The sequence below is a fragment of the Leptonotus elevatus genome, chromosome 1, assembly GCF_054856555.1.
Source record: "Leptonotus elevatus isolate MCC_2025b chromosome 1, RoL_Lele_1.0, whole genome shotgun sequence".
In the NCBI taxonomy this organism is placed as follows: domain Eukaryota; kingdom Metazoa; phylum Chordata; class Actinopteri; order Syngnathiformes; family Syngnathidae; genus Leptonotus; species Leptonotus elevatus.
In genome coordinates this window covers 13,325,423-13,352,645 of record NC_141239.1, presented here as the reverse complement: position 1 = coordinate 13,352,645, position 27,223 = coordinate 13,325,423, and the positions used below count along the sequence as shown (strand labels likewise).

Below are 27,223 nucleotides of genomic sequence, written 5' to 3'. Positions count from 1 at the left end.
TATATATATATCATTTTATTAAACTTGTGCATGTGCAAGTCCATTTTTAGCATTTAAACCACTAAGTACATTCGAACATACAAATACGTTTAAACACGTGTACAAGCACGTTTCAACGTATTTGCAAATACTTTTCGACATATTTGCAAAAACGTTCCAGCATATGTAACCGTGTTCGAGCATTCTCGCAAAAAAACATATCTGCCAGTCAAAAGAGCTGACTCCACATTGGCAGCTTAGAATAGAAAGAAAGGAGAGAGAGACACGAGCACGATTTGTCCATGCTTTATGATTGATACATTTGTAGAAATTCTTCCAATGAGCTATGGTGTTGTTACACTTAGGAGCCTGTGAACCTAGCGACAAGTGGCCGGGCGGATTTCTCAAGGTGAGGCCCACATTTGTGCGCGTACACACAAATCTTGTCAAATGCATGCCTCTAGCAGAGCAACAGCAGGATGTTTTTTCTCCCCAGCCTATAAGCGCTTTTTCCTTTGATTGTTTTTATTTATTTTTATTTCTGTTTTGTTTGGCATGGCATCTGTCTCTCCGCGGAAGCCGGTGCCCACACTCTCGAGCTCTACGGGGGCGGATGACTTAAGGCAATAATAATCTATCCCAGAATGCACCGAGGCATCAGTGGCTCTGTCAAGGCGTCTACTCGCTGAATGGCGCCGCCGCTTTGAAGGCGCACGAGGAGGGACGAGGACGTGCAGACGCGCGCACACAAAAGGCTAACGTTAGCTTTGTTCTAGCGGTGGTGCTTGTTTACGTATTTTCACTCCAGCTACCTCCCGCGCTTTTTATTTGCAAACTTTATCCCCGGTTTGTGTTCCTGCCGCGAGACTTGGGGTTTCCCTCAGGTTTGTGTCACTCACTCTTCTTTTTCTTCTACTCGGCTGGCTGTGCAAGTGACATGTCATGTCCTGTCAGGAAAATTGTGCATGCGTGTCAGAGGAGAGCAGCGTGCTATCCGGCATGACGCTCCCGAGTAGGGGGGCTCCCGGTGCTGGCCTGGGGCGCCAACCTCGAACTGGGAGCACTTTGGCGATGCCTGGTGAGCTGCCTGGATGCCTCTTCATTCATTTCACTTTCATCTTTACTACACATGAAGAGCTCACCATTGGAGGTGGTCTATACCACTTTTTTTTAGACCGATACCAATACTCAAATCTTCAGTACTAACCGAAACCGATATCAAGTGCCGATACCATTAGTACTTATGATACATAAAAATTTCCCCCAAAAAACAATGACAAATAATTAAAAAAAAAAAGACATATACATGCCAACTACAGCAAATTTCCTTAAAATTTAATGAAATTAATGGCAATTGTATTTTCTCAATTTGCTCATAAAAGTCATTTAGCATAGAGCACACAATAAAATTATTTTTTTTAAATCGATAAATAAGATGAAACAAATAATCCAGTGACCAGAAAAAACAAAGCCCCAATCAAAAATATATTTTTATGCAATACAGTGAAGTGCAAATAATTCAGTTCAATACAATAGTTTCAAGTAATTTAGTCATATCTACCAAGCTTAGTTTAGTGTGTGATGTTTAATTATATCTTGTTTTGAAATCCATGCTTTTAATTTGGAAGGCTGCTCTGCATTTACATTTCGTGTTTCATGTTCCTCCCGTTACAAATATAATGTAGTATGTATAAGAGCTATAATTAGCCTCTGCGAGGGCGGTAAATGGCACATTTTCTATTTTTAGCACCACAGCTCAATGACATAATGACATTAACGAGGCAATTAAGCGCAGGCAAACGTAAACGAGGCAATTAAACACGGCAACGTAAATGAGCTACAAACATATATGATACACATTGAACCACAGATATAGGAGATATTACTCACTAAGTAGTGAAGTAATGAAATGAACCAGTGTTACCTTATAAGGAGACACACAGGAAACGAATGAGACAGAACAAAAGTGTTGTTCCTCCCAGTCTTTCTGTCGGTTACTGACCGAAAAATGGCCACAAGCGCACCATGACATGTGGCCTGGTATCAGCCCAATACTCGCCCATCCCTAGTATTTCTTTATATAAAAACCTGGACTGAAAATGCCGCCATAGCGAGAAGTGAAGCCACCAGCGGCCATCTTGTGTTGCCACTCGTTAAGCTCACCTAACATGAATGCACAGATTTCTCCGTTGGCATTTTTTCACGTTATTTTCGGTGAAGCGAAAAATAATTATGTTGACAACTCCCGACAAGTCTTAATCCGTCAACAAAATGGCCGTCCGTCAATGACGGATTGACTGATGGAGCTTTAGAAATGCCCACCTCTGGTACTAGCTACCTACGTGCTGGGCCTACTTGCTCTCCCCATGTATTCACCTATCTACTAACCGCCCAAGCTACTTTCCTATTGTGCCTCCTTACCAGACTTACAGCATCTACGCAGATACAACACCTTGAGGTTCATTAAAGCCTGTCACATTCCAATTTTCCCATCTGTCTCTTTTCCGTCCACGTCGTCTCATTACCGTGGCTTCTTCGCTTCCTGCCGTCACTCCTTCCTTCTAGAATGTGTTTGTTATCAAAGACACCGCGTTGACATACCACTGATGGCTTTTTGTGCGCAAAAACTATTTCTCCACGAAAGCCCACAAGACAGGGCCCTCAAATAAATTCCATTTTTTTCCCTAGCATCCACATGCGCTCTAAGCTAGGAGCATCTCCGGCTGTCACACGCAAGAGTCTCTCCGGCGAAGTCTTTTGCGAAGATGCACTCACCGCTGCCAGTCTTGCTAATGGCCCAAGGCGAGCTTCCGTCGGAGCATTCCCGGTAAGGGACCCGCAGATTGGTGTCGAGGCTGCTGAAGCCTTCTTTTAAGGAGTTCTGCTTGTAATACTCCACCAGGTCCTGCAGGAGACCAAAACACACATCAGAGATGACATATCACTTGGATATGCAGCTAACTACAGTTGCTATTGAAACATGCTTACAATAATCTCAAGCAACAAATGTAGCTAAGCACATACTAGCCTTGTGCTTACCTACTAACCTTCAGACAATGCCTTCCAACTTTCTTCCGGTGTATACCATCCCACTGTACCTTCTCACCTTAACTCATTCACTGCCATTGACGGTTATAGACGTCAAAAATTATTTTGAAACTATTTGTATTAGTTTAAAAATCCCCTTTTGTTAACAAGAGTATGAAAACCTATTAAAAAAAATTATTGTACATTTAGAACAGATATAAAAAATCATGAGTTAAATCGAGAGTCATGCAATTAATTATGATTTTAATTGCCAGACGTTCCTAATTTTTAATTGTAATTAATCGCATGACTTCAATAGTTAACACACGATTAATCATAAATTTGATATTTGTTCTAAATGTACAATAAAAAAAATCTAGTTTTTCATACTCTTGTTAACAAAAGTGGGGAAAAAATGTCAAATGAATTTTTGACGTCAATAGCCGTGAAAGTGCCAACCAACTTTCTGTACCTACCAACATTTACTGTACCTACTACACCAACTATAAGAATCAGCAAACCGTAGCTACCTACTGTAACTACCTCCCTACTATACCAGGGGTCCGGAACTTTTATTGTCAAAAGAGTCACTTTAGGACAAAAAAAATAAATAAATGTGTCTGGAGCCGCAAAACAATTGAACATTGTGATGAAGAAAACTGTGTTAGTGTCTAATGTACTGGGGGCCCAAGAGCTATACAGAGCTGCAACATCACAAAAACAAATGCATCGTCCAATACTTTGATTGTCTTCTACCTTTAGTGTTTATTTATTTATTTGTAATTTTTCTTACTTCGTTTTTCATACATTTTTTTATTTTTTTTCTGACATTTGTGGCAATTTTATGGAAATATGGACATTTTCTTCCCCTATTCTTAATTTTTGGGACATTTTAGGGCTATTTTTGGACATTTGTTTCTGCCTTTTTTGCAAGTAATTTTCGGACATTTTTGTGGACATTTTATGGTAATTTTTGTAGTTACTTTTTGAATGTTTTCCTTTGTGCCTTTTTTTTTTATTCAATTCTCTGACATTCTTAGCAATTTTATTGACTTTTTATGGTAAATTTCTGCTTTTCCTCATCTTTTTTGGAGATTTTATTTTTAGGTAATTTTTAAAACCTTTTTCATTTACCCTTTTGTTTCTCTTTTTGTGACAACTTATAAATTAGGACTGCGACATTTAAAAAGAAGAAGAAGAATATTTTTATCTAAAAAATAAAAATCACTATTAAAAAAAAATATTTATTTGTACTTAGTTTTCTTAAGAGATCCACAGGGGGCACAGGAGAGGGACTAATGACCACATGTGGCTCCAGCGCAGCAGGTTCCTGACCCCTGTACGATGCTTATTGAATGACATGCCTACTTTACCTACAGACCAAATGTACCTATAGCTACAAAGTTACTGTCACTTTCTACCATTTGTACCAACAGTAAATACTGTACTTACCTACCAACTAAATCCTCCCTATTCTATCTTTGCGCTTCTTTACTATACTTCATTTTTTTCGGATTGGTTTATTTATCTAGTTAGCATATTTTAATGATGGTGTTATTCTGCAACAAAACACTCTGAACAGAACAACATCAAATAGACAAGATTCCACTCATGTGTCTTGCTCTCTCGTTTTTTGTGGAGCATCTCGGAGCCTTACCAGCAGCGTTTTGAAGAGTTGACTCTCCGCGATGTAAAAGCAGCCGTCCTTGGTCAGAATCTTAATGTGCTTGACTCTGTCGTTGAACCTGCGCGAGGATGAATAAGACATGCGCTGCTAATCAACTAGACACGCTTCCAACGGCAGGCTCGGCCTCCCGTGTTGAAAGTCACGAAGGTCTGTAAGAGCACACTCAAGACCTCTTTTAGAACATTCCACATTCACTCACATCAAATGGGAGGAATGTCTTAATGGCAGACTGCAGTCACATTTGTTTTAACACGCTGTTAGATTGAACCCTCCTGTTGCTTTTGCGTATCAAATTGACGAGTTATCAAGCTTACAAATACAGGCGTAGTGGTGCTAAGAGATGCAAGTGATACGAGTATTTGGAAGCGATTTTTACTTGGACTTTTGCGCTCAATTTCGATATATAAGATGAGATGAGCCTGCAGCAGATAGTAAACAGTTCTTCAAAAAAAGAGGCTTAAAATTTTGATGCCACTCTCAGTTCAAGTTTCCCGTCAAACTAAAAATAAAATAAGGAAAATTATACATTGTGTATTTAAAACAACCACATAGCATTGTTTCCGATAAGTCAGATTAGCTTAAAGCTAACAAACAATGCAAAAATGAGTCCATCTATGTAACAAATATCTTGGTGTCATGTTAAACTCTTCAAGTAGGGAATATATCAACACAAATGGTGGAGCAACGCATATAGACAGACAATATAAACATGTTCTATAATGTTCTCTTCTCCCCACTCCCTTTCAGGCAAAACCCTACATTTTTCTTTAAAAAATAAATTCTGTCACATATGATCAATTAATCAATCTTTATTTATATAGTTACTTTTCATACAAAAAAAATGCAACTCAGAGTGCTTTAGTTTAAAAACAAATCCCCAGTCCACCACCCCCGCAATACCAATCCACAAAAAAAGAAGTGCATAAACAAGCATTCAAAACAAAAAAACAAAATGATGATCTAAAGCGGATATTATGAAATGACTGCATGAATTGTTTATTTTTTGTTCAACTTTAAGTTGATGCCTGAAATGAATGGATGAATGAATATAATAATACTCAGGCATACATTCTTTATCCTCTGTTAAGAACAACTAATATACTGCGGTTTATCTGAGACCATCTCCACATATCCAATTCCGTATTGTATGTATTATGTATGTGTTATGTATTATACTGCCCTCAGGTGGCTGGCCAAGGCGCACACACCAGGAGGAGGAGCACAATTTCCACTGAATTGAAGCAAAATGTGACAAAAAAAATATTGCATTCTTATTAATTAAGTATGTCACTACTATAGAAAATACAATAATACAGAGTGATATTTTTTTTAATTAAAAAAACATTGTGTTTTTCTTTCCGGAAGCCACAGTGGATTAAAGGCATTTCCATTTATTTCAGTGTTGAAAAATGATTTCAGATTTCAAGTGTTTTGAGTTATAAGCACAACCATGGAATGAATTAAACTCATATCTCAAGGCACCATAATATAGATATAAAAAGTGTATAAAAATAGTATATACAGTGCTCATCATAAATGAGTACACCCCAACAGGTTTGTAAGAGCATATTTAGTTTCCTTTCAGAATCCAGATTTGTGTTATTTATGGGATACTATACTACAAAATACTGCCACAAATGTGGGCCATTGATTAAAAACTAGATTTGTTAATTAGTACACACAAAAAATAAGTTTTCTTAAAAAATGTGTTGAAGAACATTTTGCAAAAAGACTGACAACTTGATAATTCCAAGCCCAGCAGACATGTTGCTATTCATAAAAGTCATAGAAAATACTAGATATAGTCATTTTTGTTGTGGGTTGCATTATTTTTTTGCATTAGTTCATTTGATTAAACTGAAGATTTTGTAATCTATACATTCTATTTTCAACCTAACTTTCATGTTCATTCTACAGAAAAAATTTTGTCAACATTTTGGAAATTGCTCTTATGTTCATTGAGATATTGAATAAAATCTTAGGGTGTGTACTCATATATCCTGAGCACTGTATTCATATAGCAAATATGATATATTTAGATTTAGAAAATAGTGATCCCCATTCATTGCAGGTGTTATGTGGAAATCCACATTTAAGACAGATCATATGAAAACGTTTGTTATGGATCTCTGTACAACTGGCTCGCTTCTATATATCTAATACTATGCAGCATTTTCAAGACCCAAAAAAGTGGGACTGAGCAAGAGTTTTACATATCGTAAAGTTGACCACCCGTTTGAGGGTTTTTAAGTTTTACTCACATTGACTCGTGTATCTTTTATTTTGCCTGTGTGGAATTTGCATGTTCTCCCTTACATTCCAATAACACACATGTTAGGTTCACTGAAGTCTCTAAATTGTCCATAGGTGCGAATGATTTTATGTCTGTATGCCAACACTGTAGGTGACGGCTAAGTGGATGTTCGTCCGTCTTGTCAGCAAGTCACAAGTGATTATGTTCCAGTGTGTCCTTTGTAGAAGTGTGCAATATAAAGCCAACCTCGAGGATAAAAATATATATATGTATATATATATATATATATGTATACTCATACATGACCATCGGGCACGCTGTGATTCTCCTGTATGTTGACTGAGCCGCATTGTTAAATCTTCCAGTGTAGCGGATGAGAGGCGTACGGTCACACCGGCCAATCCACTGATACATTATGAATATACACAGGCGGAATGCATTATTGATGTGTATGGAGTCGTGTGCTGCATAACCTGTAAAGGCAATGTTCCCATTCCCGCTCCATCAAGGTGGCTCGCATAGCTCGTATCGGTCGCCATACAAAATGACCCCTCCGGCTGGAAATGGATTAAAATGGTGGCATACTTTACATGACAAAGGCCAGAAGAATCAGTGAACAAGTCAACGTGCGACGTCTAATCTCAGCTCCAGCCTTTTCTGCATGTTCCACAGCTCGACCTGTGCTTGTGAGGGATTTCTTCGGCTACTTCGGCTTCCACGTTGGAATTCGGACGTTGTTTATAGCGTAAACGTAATTGTGAATGGCTGTGTTTGCGATTGGCATGGCGACCAGTCAAGGGTGAACCCAGCCTTTCGCACCGAGTCAGCTGGGATATAGTCTTTCTTCACTCGTGACTCAATCAGCAGCAAGGTTATATACGCAAACTAAAATTCCCAAAACTATTTCGTTAACGAAATAAAATAAAAAACGAAAATGCTTTTTAAAAAAACAAAAACTAACTGTAACTACATTTATGTTTACAAAAGTAATTATAATGATAGTGAAAATGTCCTTCGTTTTAATCTTTGGTAATTAATTTAGTGCATGAGCCTTTGGGGATGATTTCAAATGTAATTTCAATTATATTTATTTAACCTGAATAAGGACGTTTGAAAGTGTCACAAAGAAGTGACGTCATCTAGCAGCAGCCAATAGAAAAGCACCTTCGGATGACGTCGCTCCTCGGCGACAATTTTGCGTGCTTAACTTTTGGCTCCAATGGCTCGGCTCGCCTGCTTTTTCATTTAATTAAGTCGAAATACAACGCTAGGTAAGAAATTAGTTATTTTTTTATTCGTACCATGGTGTTTAGTAAATATAGCGCACAAGTAATATACTTAAAAAAAAGAACGAAAACTAAACTAAAACTAAGCATAATTAAAACGAACAGAACTATCCTGAAAACTGATTAAAACTAACTACATTTCAAAAAAAAAAATGACAACTAACTAAAATGAAAATTCCAAAACTATAATAACCCTACAGAAAACGGAAAGATAGAAATTGGAAGACACCAAAGGTCATCTTTCCATTCCATTTCCTTGCAAGGAAGCCGACACGCAAAACGCAGTACACGAGGTCTTTCGACGAACACGGCGGCGGCTGTCACGCTCGCTGCGCCGGCCGCAAACCTACAATCAATTACTCGGACGAGAGAGTACAAAAACAACCGTGGGCAATGAGCCACATGCTGCTTCACCACGTCTTAAGGCGTCAGTCTCCGGTCAGTTTTTGGAGCACTTTAAAAACAGATCTCCGCACGACTTCCCCATAGGGTAATAGGAAACTGGTCTCAAAACAGGGCCTGTTCAGAACATTGGGAGAAAGTCCGCAGACAAACTGATTTGTTGATATTTTTCACCATAGTTGAAGAAATGTCATTGCATTATTGATACATGGGAATTTTTTTATCTCAATTCAAAGCATTTAATAAATAAATAAAAATCCCGTTTTTAATTGGTCGTTGTCATGTTCCCACGCACTTTACTAAGAACAAAAGATGTGACATTAGATTGACCTTATTCTTTAATTTACATTTTTATGCTCCATTTTAAATGGCATTAAATCTGTTCCTGTTAACACCACAGAAAATCACGGATATGTGTTGCATTTTGTTTTTTTTACAGTGTGAATGAAAGTGTAACTAAGATATGTACAGCAATAAATTTTTTGGTGTACGGTTAAATATTTATATTTTTTAGAGACAAAACCACTGAAAAAAACAAAAACAAGGTTCCAGAGATTGAGATTTAAAAGGCCGGTCAGAGTGTTTCATTGGCATTCAAGAGTCAATTTTGAGCGCACGCATGAATGCATAATCAGTATGCAAAGCCGTCAGGCACACAGGCATGTGCGCACACAAACACACACACATTTCCTGACAGAAGACACAAAACAATGCAAGGGAAATTAAAAGGATTTTCCTTTGTGCACCATCCAAAGATTTCACGACGAGCACCTCGAGCAGCTGGCAGTTGGTTTCTATTGTGTTTGCATAATAGCATCGAGAACCGAGCGCACGTAAAGGGCGTTAGGGGTGCAGCATCATGTGCTAACAGCGACTAATTCGTTGTTTGCAGCGTTGATTCAATTAAAGAGGCTTACGCTGTAATTTATTAGCATGGAAACCAATGGCATTTTAAGGAGTGATATGGAGACTTTACACCTCTGCAGTACTAAGACATTCCACCTGCAGAGGTGTCTACTCAGTCTTATGAAAGTAGACTGTGGAATTTTACCAGGAGATCCAGTCAATCCCTGATCCGAGTCCAGTCAAGATCAGATCCATCTCAAAAGACGAGTCTCCGTTCAAAAAGTCCAACCAAGAACAGATGTTTCGAACCTGGATCAATTCACTAAATCCAATCCAGCACCAAGTGACCCAGAAAGTTACTTCAAGAGCTCAGAAATTCCGTAACGAATATATATTTCGAAGAAGTTCCATAAAAGCGGAAGAATGAATCCTTAAGAAACAACCATCAGTGGAAGATGAGTCATCAACAGAGCCTCATTGAAATCAATAAACTATGGCTCCATTTGCCAAACAAAGACCAAACAATCCAGGAAGTTCAATCAAAAACAGGGTTGAATCATCAGTAGTTCCGTCCAGGAAGTTCAATCAACCTTGATCAATGATCCATCCAGGAAGTTGAATCAAGAACAGATCTCATTTTAATGCTATCGGCGTAGAGATCGTTTCATCTATCAACTCATTGGCTCCTAAAAACATCTAAAAACATTCTATTTTACAGTAATTATTGCCATGGTCCCAAAAACATATTTATACCAGTGTCGGCCAATGGATTTTAAGACAGCCAATCGTCATTTCATTGCACATTGGCATTGCAAATGTGAAGAATAATTGATTGCTTTGAATTCATTTGGACAGAATGTTTATTGATAAAGGCGACTTTTGTCATTTTTTGTTTGACCTCCCTCTCAGAGAAAGTGGGCGTGCGTTTAGTCCGCAGAGGCGGTGCGGGGGTGGGGCCGCACGCAATGACGTCAAACCGTGCCAACAGCTCGTTTTCTCAGGTTGGAAGGGGCTGGTGCTTGGAGAGCAGAAAAACCTAGCATTTCTCATACAGAGGCGAATCGAGGAAAACACAACTGGTCTTGTTTTTGGTGAGGAATTAGCATTTTAACATGGCTAAAAGCTCCAAAAAGTTGATTTTTCATGTTGCAGTTCCTTTAAAGCAATGGTCGATTAAAGTTATTACAAAAAACGGCCAGCAGGTTGCAACAGAGTATAAGGGATCAATCAGGGCTATGTTGCAAAAAGATCTTTTCCCCACTGTTTTAAGCAGATTTGTGAATAATGATGAAATTTAGCTTTATTCTAATGCTAATTGCTGCAAAACGGAAACAGATAGAAATATTTTAAAAAATCCTGATGAAAGAAAAGACTCAAATCTTTCTTTTGGTAGGTTCCATGTTTTTATATCAATAGAACACAATATTACGTGGGCCTTGCAAAATCTGTCAAAATCCAGTAAAACAGCCGGGAGCGAAGGGGGTTGCTCCAGTGAAAATGGCTGGGAGTGAATGAGTTAAGGTTCCATACACCATGAAGTTCAATCAAAACCAGACCCCTTGAGAAAATTCCATCAAACCTGGTCCGCCGCGAATGCACTACTATGAATGACTCCTTAAGAAAGAAACATTGATCGAAAATTGAGTTGAAAACAGACCCTCCATCAACCCTAATCAATGATCAATCCAGAAAGTCGAGTGGCGGACAGAACTTAGCTCAAACCTTGAGCAAGGTCCATTTGGTATGGATCCATTGGACAATGAACTTACCAGACGTTTCAATCATAAACACATGCTTTGCGTCAAGTATGGGTTTTACTAGGAAGTTTAAACCAACATAGAATTTTTTTAGGCTTGTTCAACTCGGAACAGCTGTGGTCGTCTCCCAACCCGGCAGTTGTGGGTTCGATCCCCAGCCATTGTGACCATGTCGAAGTGTCCTTGTGCAAGTTACTGAACCTTCAGTTGCTGCTGAGGTTGCATCATCAGTAGGTAAAATCCAATGTGCCAATTTACCACTTACCCAAATATACATCCAGGAAATCAACTATGAATTCATCAAATTCCAAACGATCCTGGAAGTTCAATCATAAACCAACTATTTTATTCAACTATGGGTCCACCCATAAAGTCCAACAGATCTATCTTGGAAATTCAACCAGGAACAGCCAAACCCTGATCCGGTGAGAAGGTTATGTTCACTGTAGATCAATCATACACCAAACTACCCAATCATGCAAAAACAAACCCTTTGCCACAAATATGGATCGAACTACGGATACATTTTAGATGGAAACATTTACCGATGTTACTGCCCGGACCGGACGACATGGCAACACCACGTAACCTCCGAGGTAGGATGGCTCAATCCCAAAACACGGACATTCTTGCGTCTTCTGCACTTTCGGCTTTTATTGGTTGCTAAGTGCATTTATCCCCCGACCACGATAGCTATTAGCGCTAGCATGTTAAAACAAAAACAACAAAATTGTTAACTCATCGCTTATTTTTGTATACTGGTACTTTAACAAATGCTGGGAGAGGAAAATATATTAGAGACTTTAAGCAGGGTATTTGGGGGAATCTCAAAATCGAACATCTTGACCACCAGATCTATTTTTAGCCAGAGCTAGCCACGGCTAGCGGCTCACATATATCACGATCGCATTATGGTAAAAAAAAACAACAACAACATTTTTACCATCTCACAATGACATGTGCCTTAATCAAAATGGTCAGAACACACTTTGGTAGACTTTTGGAAATCCTTTCGATTTATCTTTGCAATTCTCTCCGGACACTCCTTTGTCCGTTCCCATTCGGCACACAATGTGGGGCACATGACGTCATGTGAGTACTATCTATATAGACCCGTCAAGGAAGTCCAAAGATCAGATCAGACTGGAAGTTGAGTTAAAAAAGAAGGGAAAACTTCTTACTTTATACTAATGGCGTACTCTGTGCATTCCTTACTCCGATGCCGAACCAGATAGGTGCTGTTCTCTCGGTCCTGGAGCTCCTCCTCGGCCTGGCACCGCTCCATAGGCCCTGCGAACCTGCAAACCACCCACCAAGTCGTCGTGAATGCGAACAAGGAGACGTAACGGGGAGAATGACGTATTGTTACCAGAGCTGTGCGGAGTAATCGACGGGCTTGGGTAGCTGGCGCGTAGGAGAAGAAGAAAAGAAGCTGTATGGTTATTTGGCGATTCATCGCACTTGAAAGGCTTGGAGGTCAGACGCCCGCTAATGTGATATCGGAGGCACACCAGGGGGCTAAAATCAGACCTCGACAGGAGCACAGGCATGTAATGGAAAAGCACATCTCTTTGCTCCAGACGTCAATAGTGGCCATTACTGGGCTTAATGCATTGCGCTCACGCTTAATGTGGCGTATTGATCAGCAAGGAAATATGCACACTTACGCAGGGGCAAGGCCTCACAGCATCACTGGGAAAGAAGCCAATCTTGCCGCTCGCCGGGATTCTGCCCTGCGAATGCGACGGGATGTTAATCGCATGAAATTTGTAGCGCACCTTCACTGCAATCACACCCCCCTCCCTCCCTCCCACGCCGCCGTGGATAAATCCTCAGCAATTAGCACGCAACAAGCCGCGCGTCTAATTTGCAGCCCCAGTTAATTACGCCAGCGACTCTGCCGGCAGTTTGATTTGTAGTTTATCACAACAAGGGCCTCGCTGGGCCCCGGAATAACGGAGGCTCGTTTGCGACGGCGAATACTCAAACAGCACGGAGACCAAACAAACTGTATTTTAACAAACACTCTTGTTTATCTCAATCTAGTCTAGAAATTTCATGTACAAGTATTTGTGTGATTGCCTGTTACAGCTGATTTCAATGAATCTTTGGCTACGTTCACACTGCGGGTCTTAATGCTCAATTCCGATTTTTGGGTGAAATCCGTCTTTTTTGAGTCACATTACCTATTAATTGCGACCTCAGCCTGTCTGCTGTGTGGACGGAATGCGTCCTCAAAGTGACCCGCATGCGCAGAAGAAGATACAAAGTCACTCACAAAAAGTCCGTCGTCGGGGCTTATATTTTTTACCATCTCATATCAACAGAGGAGAGGAGTGATGCGGGAGGAGGTAGAAATAATATTTGGTGAAAATGAGGCAAGCCTGTTCGAGCTCCTCATCTCACAGAACCTCTCCTTTTTTTTTCTCCCTAACGATGACATCACGTCATTGCCGCACGCAATAAATGAGTCGTCTGCGTGGCTAAATTACTAATATCACCACTACAAATGTCATCTTTATAGTTCATGTTTCAAGTGGGATTAAATTAAAGTCAAATATAAAGTCACAACTGTTACTCGAAACAACTTTGCCGGTTCACGTACGTTTACTCTCCCGAGACGTGCAGACCACGCTGATGCGTCAAGCATAAATCAAGCTTAATGCCCCGCCCCCGCAGACGCCGCGGAGCGCATATTGGACTTTTGATGACGTCGAGGTCGGATATATGCGACCTGGCCGTTCAGACTGCGGTCGCATTGCAAAAATTCGGATACGTATCCGATCTAGGACCGCATGTGAAAGTGACCCAGGTCGGATATGAAAAAAATTGGAATTGAACCGTTCAGACTGACATAAAAAAGTCAGATACAGGTCGCTTTTGGGCAAAAAAATGCGATCTGGGTCGCATTAGCCTGCAATGTGAACGTAGCCTTTGTAACGTAACAGAAAGTGCATTGAGCGAGTGTCCAGTAAATTCAGCACAGAACATATTTGTCAAGAAGTAGGGGTGTGAATTGCCTAGTACCTGGCGATTCGATTCATATCACGATTCATAGGTCACGATTCGATTTGATACCGATTAATCCCGATGTGAATCTATAAATGGATCATTGCGATTTTTTTTTTTACTCAAATTTTTGAAATACTAATCAGTAAACTTGTACATGTGCACTGTAAGATTTGTATGAAAATGTATTTATTTATCTGAAAATTCAGGCTTATAACTGAGGCACTGCATTTAACAAACAGGTTGCAGTCTGTTTCATGTCTGAACAGCACTGAAATAAAATATGAAAGCTTAATGTTCCATTAATATAACATTCTTCCATGCTTAATGTGTGAATCCTAACCCTAAGTAAGACATTTTGCTGAATATTCCCATAAAAAAATTGATGTTTAAAAATCGATTCAGCCACAATCGATTCGATAATTGCGCGCCGTAATATCCCGATATATTGCCGAATCGATTTTTTCTAACACCCCTATTAAGAAGTGTCAATGACCCGCACATTAGCCAAACGACTACTACTCCGTGAACAAACTCAGCGCAGCTCAGCCTTTGATGAGTGGATATGATCGCTAGCTATACGATTTTGGGCAGTACGTCAAACTTACTTGAAACTGCATCACACAAATGTGAATATTCAAAAAATAAGACAATCAATGATAATTTTGTATTTTCCTAAAAAGAAAAGATTTACCGGTATCAATCAATTAACCCTATAAAGCCTGAACCATGAAATATATGAGAGAAAATTCTGATTCTTTGAGAGTATGTATTGGTCCTTTTGAACAAACACTTTTTTTGGGGGGGGGGGGGGGATACATTTACACATATGACTTTTGAATTGTGTTATATTTGATACATCCGGTCACAATGCTTTAAATTCGTCCAAAAATCTGAAAAACATTTCCCACTATTAATAAGTTTAGCTGTCTCTCCTTTCTCAATTGTGTCAATCTTGCAAAGTTGTGGAAAAGTCATCAGATGGGTGATACTGCCCTCTAATGGATTATCTGTGCAATGCATGTGTCAGATCATATACGTCAGGGTTTTAATGGGGGGAAAAATATTATACTCATGAAATAGAGGGCTCAAAATGTCTTGCATTTAATATAATACATTTGTTATTATAGGGTTAATTGTTAAAAATATCCATTTCTCTAGCACCAATTCAAAGAAATGAATGTCGTTTTTGGACTCAGCAGCCCAGAATTCCGCAAATCCTCAAAATATCTTTGGCATTTTGAGAAAAAAAAATGTTGGCCAAGGATAATGAAGGATGCCAGCAAATCAGGGGATCGTATTATACACGAGTACAGAGAAAGAAAAAAAGCTTTTAAAAGGGGATTTTGAGGGGGCGTATTAAACACAGGTGCGTATTACAAACATGAAATTTTAGTCAGCTGCTACATATTTTTAATACACTTTTTAAAATCATTAATATTGTTCCGTATGTCAAACTTGTTCGAAACGGCATCACACCTACAAAAAAACATGTGGATAAACAAAAAAAATTTCATTCACAAGAGAGTTAAATAAGTCATGAAATCATGTCATGTTAGCATTAGCATTAATGCTAACATGTATATTTTTTAAATTGTGTTAGTTGCAAACTGAAATGGTGCGATGGTACACAGTTTAACAAGGAAAGAACATCATATTCTAAAAAGTGAATTTCAAATATATAACCTACCGTTTAGGTACTGACTTTTTCAACTTTTCGGGCCGTACCACTTTTAGTTTCCACTATATGATACGCCAGATGTCCTTGGTGGAGGTCTACTCTTCAAAGTCCATCTCGTGAACTTCATTTAAACAGACTGAGTTCATTTGTAAGCGTTTAAGTCAACAAAGTGGCCGTCGATAGTGCAAATTGAGAAAATGGAGTCCCCGCAGACCTAATTTTACGTTTTTCGCTCTCCCTATACCAACTCGTCTCCATTAGACCACTGCGCTTTTGGGGGGGGGGGGGGGGCGGGGGGGGGGGGGGGGGGTGACAGCGTGCAACAACAAAAAAAGGCTGGTGGGTTAACTCGATTGGAGTCTCTGTGATTCATTCGACGCAATAACATTTCATCCAAGCTCTTTTGGTTCTATTTGTTATGCCCTGGATAAGCGTGTGCTAAAAAGATTAAACGCATTACTCGGGCAGCATAAACAGGAGGCACCCGCCGAAGGATCAAATGAAATCACTGTGATTGATTGTATTGTTGTGCCAGCGGGACGGAGATAATTGCCTTCTGGGTAACGGGGGAGGGTTGGTGGGTGGCGGGTCGGGGGGTAATTCCATCCTCTGGCGCCGCCGGGGACGCCCGAGATTAAGGGTACCCTGTGGAGTTTTAATTGTCGTCACAAGTGCTTCTATTTGGAAGCCAAGTCCCCCGCAGTAACCTTTGTGGAATTAGAAGAAAATATAAATGTCGGTTTTTCAGCTCCATTTTCTTGTTTTGACAATCGTGTCAATGTGGAAATGTTTCCCCAACCGCAAATGGTCTTGTTTTTCTATGGCAGGCATGAGCAAAGTATGGCCACAAAGTTGGTCACTCTCCGTTCTTTAAGCCGGTCCAATGGCCTTTTAAGAGAGTTTTTTTTGCCATTTTTTCCTATATTGTTTGACAAAAGTTGATTTGTTAAGTTTTTATGTCATTAAAAATTGGCTCATTGATTTATTGTAAATTACACAATTAAAACACGTATACACATTCAACAACAATTTGGCATTTATTTTAGTGAATAATAAATTGTTTTTTTATTGTTACATGAACTAAAAATACAATTTAACAAATTAATGAAATATTTTATAAGTAAAGGAAATATAATGCAATTTTAAAAATGAGTGCCATTTTATTTTTTAATTATTAAGGGAAAACTTAACAAGAAAAAAATAAAAAATAAATTAGGAGATTTTTGTAATCATTATTTAAAAGGGAAAACTTAACCAGAAAAAAAATGTTTTTTAGGAGTTTAAAAAAAATGATTCAATAGTGACTTACAGTTGGCACCCACAGATTTGCATAGTCGCTAAGCCCCCCCCCCCCCTCAATATTTCTTTAAATATTTTTGGGGTTTAAATGTTTTCCCATTTTCCCACAGTTTTTCGTGAAAAGCGAATTTCAATGGTCGTCCCTGTTCACAGGTTTTTGCTATTTGCGTTTTCAAATCCGCGCAAATAGTCAGATTATTTTTTTTATATAAAAATCAAAAACAGTTGCAATTTTACAAGAATAAAGCCAATATTCTAAATGAAAATGATACATTAGGATTTTTTTTTAGTGCAGTCTTATTTTTGGAAGAGAACATTTTCCAAGAAAGGAAAGAAAAAGTAGTTTTTTTTATCCACTATTTTTTTCTTTGGAAAAAAAAGCCTAAATCTTACATGAAAAAAAGTCATAATTTTTACAAGAATACAGCTGTAGTTAAATGAATTTTCTGTTCAATCTGAATAAATGATACTGTTAATGACTTATTTTTTTCCCTTTTTTTTAAGTCAGATGACCAGGACATAAGCGGCAATGCATTTTGTTGTGTGGCTTTTTTCCCCCTTCATTGAAGGTGAAGGTCTGTCACAACATAGAGAAACATGGATGATAAGGCTTTAATGCTGCCGCAAACAGCCCGGATGAATCGGCGGCCTTTCAAACATCAGATAAGGTCAAACCATATCATCGGCCTCACTATCAGAAGGTGCTGCACCACCATTAAAAGCTACTCTGCAGGCTGCAAACGGCCGGCGTGTTATTGTCTCACTAAAGCCTCTAAATTCATCAACTCGCTGCTGACATCATACAACGCTAGCAATGATTTCATCTGACCAAGCGACCAAGTCACATGACCCATGTGTCATGTGTTACCCTAAACGCTTTGCGTCATGGTCCAAGTGACAGATGAGAGCGCAGACTTCCACCAAGGGAGAAAAATTATGTCTGCTCAAATTTTATGACCTATTTTATATATCAGTCAAACCCCTCGATGAAGTTTCATTGAAAAGGGTTTGCTAGTTCCTGCTGATAAAAACAACCAAGAAATTACGGCAAAAACATATCTAGTGCTAACTAGTGGCGAACTAAGGTACCTTAGAGAGACCACACTTCGCAAGGTTACCACCAATTACTATCAATTATTATTTGGAGTGAGCGAGCAAGCAGGAGCTAGTGTGAGTGTCGAGCAAGAGCGGCTAGCAAGAACTAGCTGGAGCAGCTAACAAGAACAGCTAGCGGGAGAAGCTAGCAAAAGCTAACGACAGCACAGCAGTGGGAGACAAGCTGTGGGATCCTGAATCACGGGGCTCAGCAACGAGTACCTGCAGGCCCCAGCTTGAAGGTAAGCGGCAGTTGACCCATTGGGTTTGACACCAGCTGCGACTACCATCAGAGGCTAACTACATTCGCAACATTTCTTCTCCTTCGAGTAACTGTAGCAGAAAGATGGCGGCGAAACATGTCAGACTCCTCTGAGGTGCGGCGCGACCCATGTGATAAAACTAGACCTACGATTATACAAAAAAAATAAATTATGTTGATGTGTTTTATGAATTAATTATTAGTTCACCACTAGATGGTGCTAAATAGCTCACACCCCTCCCAAAAGTCAATTTAGCAATAAGAAACAAAGTGATTTCAGTAGAAGTTTTCATGAAAACTGTCACAGTAGTTTTGATCAATGCTGATTTATAAAAATAAAAAATACAGGTAATATATATATATATATATATTATAATAATTCAAGCCCCCTAAAAAAAAAAAGAAGTGATTTCACTACAGATTTTCAGGGAAACTAATCAACTAGCCTTTAATTCATGCTGATCAAAACAACAAAGAAATAAAATAAATAAGAGTAATAATTAAAGCTCCGCCCTCCACAAACCACTTATCACTAAGAAACTAAGCAATTTTAAAATTAATTTTCATGGAAATCGGTTTGCTACTTTCTGATTCATGCTAATAGAAAAAAAGCAATGACATAAGAACAAAATATTAACAGCAATAACAATAATTAAAGCATGTTAATTTAGTCATAAGAAACAAAGCAATTTCAATAAAGAAAAATTGCTTGGAAAACTTTTGATTAATGCCAACCAAACCAATAAAGAAATTATGGTAAAAATGTACCGGAAAGTCCTGTAGATGACACACATACATTTATAATACCAACCAACACCCAAATCACCCGTAAAAAAAAAAAAATTCTCTGTACTTGCCCTGATTTGCTCTTATCAAAGTGAATATGAATGGAAAAAAATGTTATGCTAAGAAACAGAACAGATTTTCAACAGCTCTATGTGGGGTCCTCCTTTTTACATTGGCCACTATTTTTTCCCCAGCTACTGTGAGCTGAAGGGGACATCATCCGCAACACGCACGGACTCAAAACCCAGTGACTTTGCAGAGGACGTGAGGTGCGGGACAAGGCGAGCCTCTGAGCCGTGACACGTCATCCCTCCCTTAAGAGTCGCGAGTGGCACGCACGCACACAGAGACGCACGCACCTGCCACCATGAGCTGTGCAGGTCTGCGAACATCAGCTCGATCACGTCGCCCGCGCGGACGCACAGCGGGGGGCCGCGCGGCGGGCAGGGGGCGCCGCCGTAGTCTCGGATCGCCAGCATCCTGGGTAGTCCTTGAACAAACAAGCACATTTGCACTTCTCGGGATTTTACGAGGATGAAGTCATGTTATGAAATTTCATGACTAAAAAGGGATTTTTGAGGGGGGGGGGAGTGTTTTTAACTTCCGCACCAAACTCAAGCAGGCCTTTTATGGATCTTGCTTGCATTCTCCAAACTGCTCTTATGAACTCAAAAGCAGACGTTTGCCCCCCCAAAAAAAAGAGTTGTCGCCCCTCCCACCCACATCAAGCCATCTTTCTCCAAAGCAGCCGGTTCACTTTGGCAGCAGATTCCTCTCCGTCTTTCCCGACCGCTCGCAGATGCAATATTTTCTCAAAAAACATGGCCGCCGGCGTCGGGCTCTGAGGCGGAGACGGAGTGCTTCTGCCAGGGCGCACGACACGGCCACTTCGTCTCCCGCCTACATCCAGACCCCCTGGGAAACTTATTAACTGACGCTGACCCCCCCACATACACTCATATTCTCAAAATGAGCTTTTCACACAAAACACAGCAAACGGGACGTTGCCTCGACTGTGCAATTGCCATATACTGCAGTACCTTGATTCAGAATTAGAATCATCTTTATAGGGTAAGTATGTAACACACAAGGAATTTGTTTTCCGGTAGTATAAGCTATTGTATTGTGTTACATAAGTGCAGAGAGTCCTTATGTAATGCAAGGCTAGCATTTGCGCCGTAATCCCAACCAATGACAGCAGCTGTGCAAACGATGCGGCGAGTCATCAAGCAAATACTGCGAATCATCGCCAGGTTAATTTATTCCCCTTTCACTTTCCAGTTCTTCTGTGTTAAAAAGAACTGTCTACTTCTTTGGGTGTTAGGGGTGTCAAAATTAGATTGTTATTTTTGTGTTAATTTAAAGTTCCTTTAATGCCACTATTTATTTTTTTTACACGCGATTAATGACCGCCCCTTACTTGGAAAGTTGTTTCCACTTTTAGGTTACCAAGAGTATGAAAACTTAAAAAAATATATGTTATTGTACATTTAGAACAAATGTAAAATTTGCAATTAATCGTGAGTTAACTATTGAAGTCATGCAATTAACTCATTCATTCCCAACCATTTTCACTGACGCAATCCCCTTTGCTCCCGGCTGTTTTACTGGATTTTAACTGATTTTGCAAGGCCCACAGAATATTGCTATTAAAAAAAAAAAAGGAACCTACCAAGAGAAAGATTAGAGTGTCTTCTTTCATGAGGAAAAAAAAGTATATTTCTATCTGTTTCCGTTTTGCAGCAATTAGCATTAGAATAATGCTAAGTTTCATCATTATTCACGATTCTGTTTAGAAATGTGGGTAAATTAGCTTTTTTTTGCATGGCCCTGGTTGATCTCTTTTGCTCTGCTCTTTTGTAATACGTACTATTGCTTCTACCGTTCTGTGCAGTTGAGAGGCTGCATCAAAGCCTTCTGTATGCTCTAGCATAAAAAAATAAAAAATAAAAACTTATAAATACTAGAACGTATTTATATACATTATTGGGAGCAAATGAGTTCATTAAGATAAAAAAAAAATCGCGTGACACCTTTCGTTAAAAAATAATCATATCTAAGTCTGCAAAACAATGCTAGAGTTTTGGTAAAGCCAGAGATAATCAGTGCTTGTACATTTTCTTTATTAAAAATGATGTTTGTTTTGGGGGTTTGGAACACATTCATGGCATTTCAGTCCATGTGTTATATGAGCAAATTGAATTATCAGCATGGTCACATAACAAATTAAATACAAAGGCCAAGGAACCACAGGGGAAAAGCCAAACTGACCTGGGTCTGGAGGTGTCGTGCCCTCCTGAGGAGCGACGGGAGATGGGACCAGTGTGACCTAAACAATATGAGTCACAGTCATCATGGTGGACAGACATTTAGAGTGCGGTACACTTAAGTGATTTCATCTCTGAGGAAATACAATTAGCGTATGATCATCTATGTAATGAAAGTGCAAAGGTCACATTGAAGAAAGCAAACAGTTGGAGGTCTTCTTACCTTGGAGCGATGCTTGGATGACGACTCTGTAGTGGCAACAGAAGAAGACAGTATGAGTACATGGTGACCTAATCTCCAACATATTTATATTTTTATTTGGGGTGTCAGGCGATTAAAAGTTTTAAACATAATTAATTGCATTAATAGTTAACTCACGATTAAGCGCCTGTAATGCACCATATCCAGAGCATTATGGTCTGTGCATCTCTACCGTAGCATACACTATACGTGATGGTCTGTGCGCTAGTAATGGACCATATTTGAACCACATGTAATGGTGTGGCCACCTCTGATAGACCAGACTTAGATGTGTAATATACCATATTTAAACCACATTTACTGGTCTGTGCTTACTCTATCCAGGCCATAATGATCTGTGTCTCTCCAATGGACCATCGTTACATCACATTTAATTATCTATGCACCTGTAATGGACCATATTTAGCCCATTATGTTCTATGCAACGTACGGTTTGGTAATGGACAATATTTACATCACATGTAATGGCTTAAGAATGTCCAGTTTACACCATATTCAAAGGTATTTTCACCATAACAGTCTATGCACCGCTAATGACAAATATTTGCAGCGTATTTAATCCTTGGTCTGTGAGCCGCTCCGCTTTGAAGGCGGATTCAAAGGTTGTCCTCACCTGTCCTCCTGCAGAGTCCCAGCTGACCCAGGCACTCCTTGTGGACGGCCAGTACGCATTTGAGACAAACGTAGCCCTGGTTGAAGATGCCCCTGCACGGAGACGCACAACATGTTTCGTGATTATTGATATGATCATGTCACGGATGAGCGCACTAACAGAAAGTGTGAGCGTTACCTGAGCAGCAGGTGACAGAAGCTGCATGAGGAGATTCTGTTAAAGGTGTGCATCTTGAACTGGTGACCATTATGGTTGGCCAACGCCGGTCGGATGTTAGAACTGGTCCATCAAACGGGGAAAGAAGAAAAAAACATTATTCGCGGAGATCAGTTGACAGGTTCAAGATAGCGGTCAGTCAGTAGTTATTTAAAATACTTGGTTCGTCAAGTAGCAGCATCAGGAACAAAATACAGCAGCAGAGTAGGCTTAAGTGTTCATCAAAAACAAGACCGAGGTTTTATTCCTAAAAGGTATCATTAATGTTATTGTAACATTATGTACACTTTGAACATTAACACTTCACCCTAGATATAGGAAAAGAAATATCTCGCTGATGTCTGGCCGAAACCTCATAAATCACAATTTGCTCAATTTCCTTCCCATAAATCTATATACTATTGGTCAGTCCACACATGCGGGTGTTATTTTTTTACAAATAATTGCCCAATTTAAAGTGTTGACAATGGCTTACTGTCTTTAATAATGCAATGTTAATGGTTGAATTAACATGATGTTTTGGGGGTCTCCTGAAAAGTGACCATTTATGTACCTAAATGAATTAAAAAGTTCTTAAAGATTAAATGAAATTGTACTGAACTTAAAAGTTAAATACAACTGAGCTGTACTAGAGGCAGACCTTGTACCTCAATTTGAGAGTCACTGGTCTATGTAATGCAGGTGAAGGTTAGTTTCGCTGGCAAATGACAAATATTAAAACTAAAGAAAACTACTGTGTTGTTTAAAAATTATGGTTTTTTTTATCAATTAACAAACAGCAATATAACAAAAATATAAAATACATTTAAAAAAGCACTTTCTATAAAAACAAACTACATTACAAATAAATGAATCAATAGAAGGGACTACGTTTTAAAACCTTTTAAACATTTTAATAAAACAAGAAGTATAAAATACACAAAAACGTATGGCATTGGTTAGCATTAGCAAAACTGTAATTTTGCCGTAATCCTCACAAAACTTTATTTCCTATTTTCCATTTATGCTCGTCGCCGTTACCAGTGAGTCCAAACGACGACTGCCTCATCACCTTTGATACTTTCTAATGTTAACAAGAGCAAATTTCACATAAACCACAAAATTCGCAGCGTGAGCCCTGGCAAGTCAACCACCGTCAAATAGGAGCCACATAGGAGCGCATCCAAACAAAGGTTATTGTCCACACATACACATGAACACAAACAGCTTGACTGTGGATAAAAGGTTTATTGCACAAAATATATTTAAAAAAATAATAATAATAAAAATGGAGGAGTGACTTGTTTGGTGTTTTGTGTGCATATGTGTGTGTTTATGTACTACATGTATATGTGAGTGCGTTATCATACTGTTGTCAGCAGTGTCCGCGCTTGATTACAGCAAAGACCTGATCAAACGGAGTGTGCATGAATGAGTCAACACACACGGAATATGCTACCTTTACTTCAATCAAATGGAGCCGCGCAGTCACATGACTGTACGTAAAGTCTCTGCGGCCACACGCAGAAGCAACGTTTCAAAAAGGGACATCTTTTGGTGAAAGGTGGTAAAAACAGCAGAGAACAAAATCTCTTCATTTCTATTTTATAAAGATTACATTTTGATTTTAAAAATTTAATCAGAAGTGACTCACCAGTTTCTCAGTACACGAGTTTTGAGGTCTACATTTTACTCGAGTCATCAAAAGTAACGCTACTCTTATTCAAGTAAAATTTGTGGCTACTCACTCTAATGCAAAAAAAAAACGAAAAATGTAAATCGACACAGAAATCTTGTTTTGAAAATAACACTTACACGGCCATTTCAAACTGATCCAGCCATTTCTTCTTCAGCTCTCTGGTCTTGAAGAAGAGCTCAAAGCCCGTGTGGCCCAGCTGGTGCGTCACGTAGAAGCCGTAACACCACTATGTGAGGGCGAACAAACAACACCAATCACACATTTTAAAAGAATATAATAACTAAACACATTTTTTAAATCCTCAGAACAAACACACATGCCCTTAAAAAAAATTGGGGCAATATTACACAATTTTTCACAGATTCGCCCAGGCGGGAAAAAAACAGACTTTTTTTTCTCATAAAATTATTTTTTAAATTGAAAAAAATATTACTTTATTCTTGACTTTTACTTCCTGAAAGAATTTTTTTTTTTTTTAAAAGCAATATTCTGACTTTTTCTCAAAAAATTACAACTTCATAAAAATAAAAATGAGGAATTCTCCTAAAATTACGACTTAATGCTTGTTAAAATGTATTTTCTTTGCCAATTCTGACTTAAATGGGATGCCAAGTAGCACAGGTCCCACGAGTCTAATCATGGCATTAATTAATGCTGCTTTTGTGGATTAGGCAGCAATATCCACCCGTTCTTTTCCATCTCCAGCCATTTTGTCACTTGCTGTCAAATGAAAATAACTTCACAGTTGCTCAGATGAGTTTTCTGGGTTTGGTCATGTGACATTCGCAACCTGAGCCCTTCGGCACTATGATGTCATTTTCAGTTGAAAGCAAATGACAAAATGGCCACCCCCTAAGAAGGATTAAGAACAGGTGGATTTTGCTGCTTAATTCATATTCCACAAACAATATTAATTAGAATACCATGTTCAGACTACTGGGGCACATAGAACATAATGTAAACAACATTTTTGACTTGACGTCTTACACAACAAAAAAATGTAAGTTGTGAAGTTTCTCCAGTGTGGTCCAAGACGTCCCCAACAGACGTATTGAGGATCAATTTCCGAGGTTTACCCAAAGCGCCGGCTTGTCTCAGGCCTTAATGTGCTGCAGCTTGTCGTGTCACATCTGATCAAATCAGCTTCAGCCGCCGCCCGCCACTGTGTGCGGCCCCCGTGAACTGTGTTTTAGAGCTCCGCCGAACGTTAAATCAGCGCCGCCGCCGCTACTCCGCGTTCACGTACTGAAGTTTCATTTTGCGGCGAATGATATATCGCTGTGAGCAGCCTCGGACCACCGCGCGCATTCACTGCTCGCTATTCTGTGTTTGTGGAAGGCGGCAGGCTCGCTCCTTTTCTTGTCTGAGTTGCTGCGTTGGTCGTTTAAAGGTGAGATGGAATTGGGACCGAGAGGTTGACCAGGGTTAGAATAGTTTTGGAATTTTCTGTATAGTAAGGGTTTTTGTTTTTTTGTTCTTTGTACTTTTCAGTTACTTATAATTAGTTTTTAGAGGACATTGTTTCTTTTTTTTTCAGATTTGCTTTGTTTTGTTTTAGTTTTAGTATTAGTTTTTGCTTTTTTATATGGAATATTTGTCAAGTGTAAAATAAAAAAAATTAAAAAACTAATAGTAAAGCTAACATAAACTAAATGTTTACTATAATTATAATTAGTTTTAGTTACTGTGTTGCATTGTTTTCCACATAGAAATTGTATTTGATTGTGGTATAATTATAACCCTTTTCCAGAAAACTTTCACCTACTTAAAAGTACAACTTTAGAAAATAAAACTGTCTCTTAATTAACTAATTTACTCCCAGCCCCTTCGGTCCCGGATGTTTTACTGGATTTTGATTGATTTTGCAAGGCCCACAGAATATTGTGTTCTATTACTATAAAAACAAGAGAAAGATTAGTGTCATTTTTCGTGAGGAAAAAAAAATGTATATTTCTATCTGTTTCTGTTTAGCAACAATTAGCATTAGAATATAGTTAAGTTTCATCATTATTCACAAATCTGTTTAGAACTGTGGGTAAATAAACTTGTTTGCAACATGGCCCTGGTTGATCTCTTATACTTTGCTACCACCTGCTGGCCGTTTTTTTTGTAATTACTACCATTGCTTCACCCGTTCTCTGCAGTTCAGAGACTGCATCAAAGCCTTATGTATGCTCTAGCATATATTAAAATGCGTCTATAATTAATTATTAATAATTATTAATGCGTCTTTGGGACACTTAAAATATTTAAAATAGAACGTATTTATACGTTTTGAGGAGCAAATGAGTTAATATTATAATTTTATTGGTATTGTTTATTATATGCATAATTATGACATTCTTTTGTGAAAAAAAATGCTCTTGTAACATTCCAACTGTTTTTGTTTTTTTATATTGTTTTTTCTTCAAAAAAGATCTCCCTTTGGATTGGCCTCTTCCATATTCTTCCTGGGCTTGCATGAGTTTTGGCTATGCCTACTACCTTCCCTCCCCTCGTTTGTGCCCTGCGATTGGTTGGCGACCAGTCCAGGGTGTACTCCATCTCTCACGCAAAGGCACCCCTAACTAAGACGAGCGCTATACAAAATGGATGGACACCCAGCTGGGACTGAGAAGGACAAGATAGTTGAGCCTTGGTGGAGGTAATAATGTTGAAAATGTATCCATGACTAATCCCCTCGACTAGCACCTCAAATTAAAGGTCTTGATGAGAACTTACCAAATGTGCCTTTTTATGACAGATTCCTAGTTTTGGTTAAATTAGTCAGCATGGTCCATTCTCCTTGATTTCATTATACAGTGCAGGTGTAGCTAA

The 27,223-nt window shown here is 39.0% G+C and overlaps 1 protein-coding gene and 1 long non-coding RNA gene across 5 annotated transcripts in view; one reads left to right on the top strand and one right to left on the bottom strand.

Moving 5' to 3' along the window:
- LOC147180952 (guanine nucleotide exchange factor VAV3-like) overlaps positions 1–27,223 on the bottom strand; it is a 56,235-nt gene that overhangs the window by 4,841 nt on the left and 24,171 nt on the right. For 2 of the 3 annotated variants that reach the window (XM_086075332.1, XM_086075340.1), the window contains exons 17-27: positions 24,523–24,632; positions 22,690–22,791; positions 22,513–22,604; positions 21,861–21,886; positions 21,642–21,699; positions 19,730–19,860; positions 12,906–12,971; positions 12,608–12,642; positions 12,420–12,536; positions 4,664–4,751; positions 2,755–2,884 (exon numbers count right to left, since the gene is read on the bottom strand). In XM_086075332.1, the coding sequence (XP_085931458.1) occupies positions 2,755–2,884; positions 4,664–4,751; positions 12,420–12,536; positions 12,608–12,642; positions 12,906–12,971; positions 19,730–19,860; positions 21,642–21,699; positions 21,861–21,886; positions 22,513–22,604; positions 22,690–22,791; positions 24,523–24,632 (955 nt within the window). Of the gene's footprint in view, positions 1–2,754; positions 2,885–4,663; positions 4,752–12,419; positions 12,537–12,607; positions 12,643–12,905; positions 12,972–19,729; positions 19,861–21,641; positions 21,700–21,860; positions 21,887–22,512; positions 22,605–22,689; positions 22,792–24,522; positions 24,633–27,223 lie in introns of those variants that run through there. The other variant, XR_015094787.1, reaches the window with a different exon arrangement.
- On the top strand, positions 639–27,027 carry LOC147180953 (uncharacterized). 2 transcript variants are annotated; one of them, XR_015094789.1, is made up of 4 exons: positions 639–863; positions 934–1,057; positions 2,668–2,806; positions 26,823–27,027. It is a non-coding gene; the product is annotated as an uncharacterized LOC147180953 (long non-coding RNA). The 2 variants fall into 2 exon arrangements; XR_015094788.1 differs by lacking the exon at positions 26,823–27,027 and adding an exon at positions 2,882–3,229.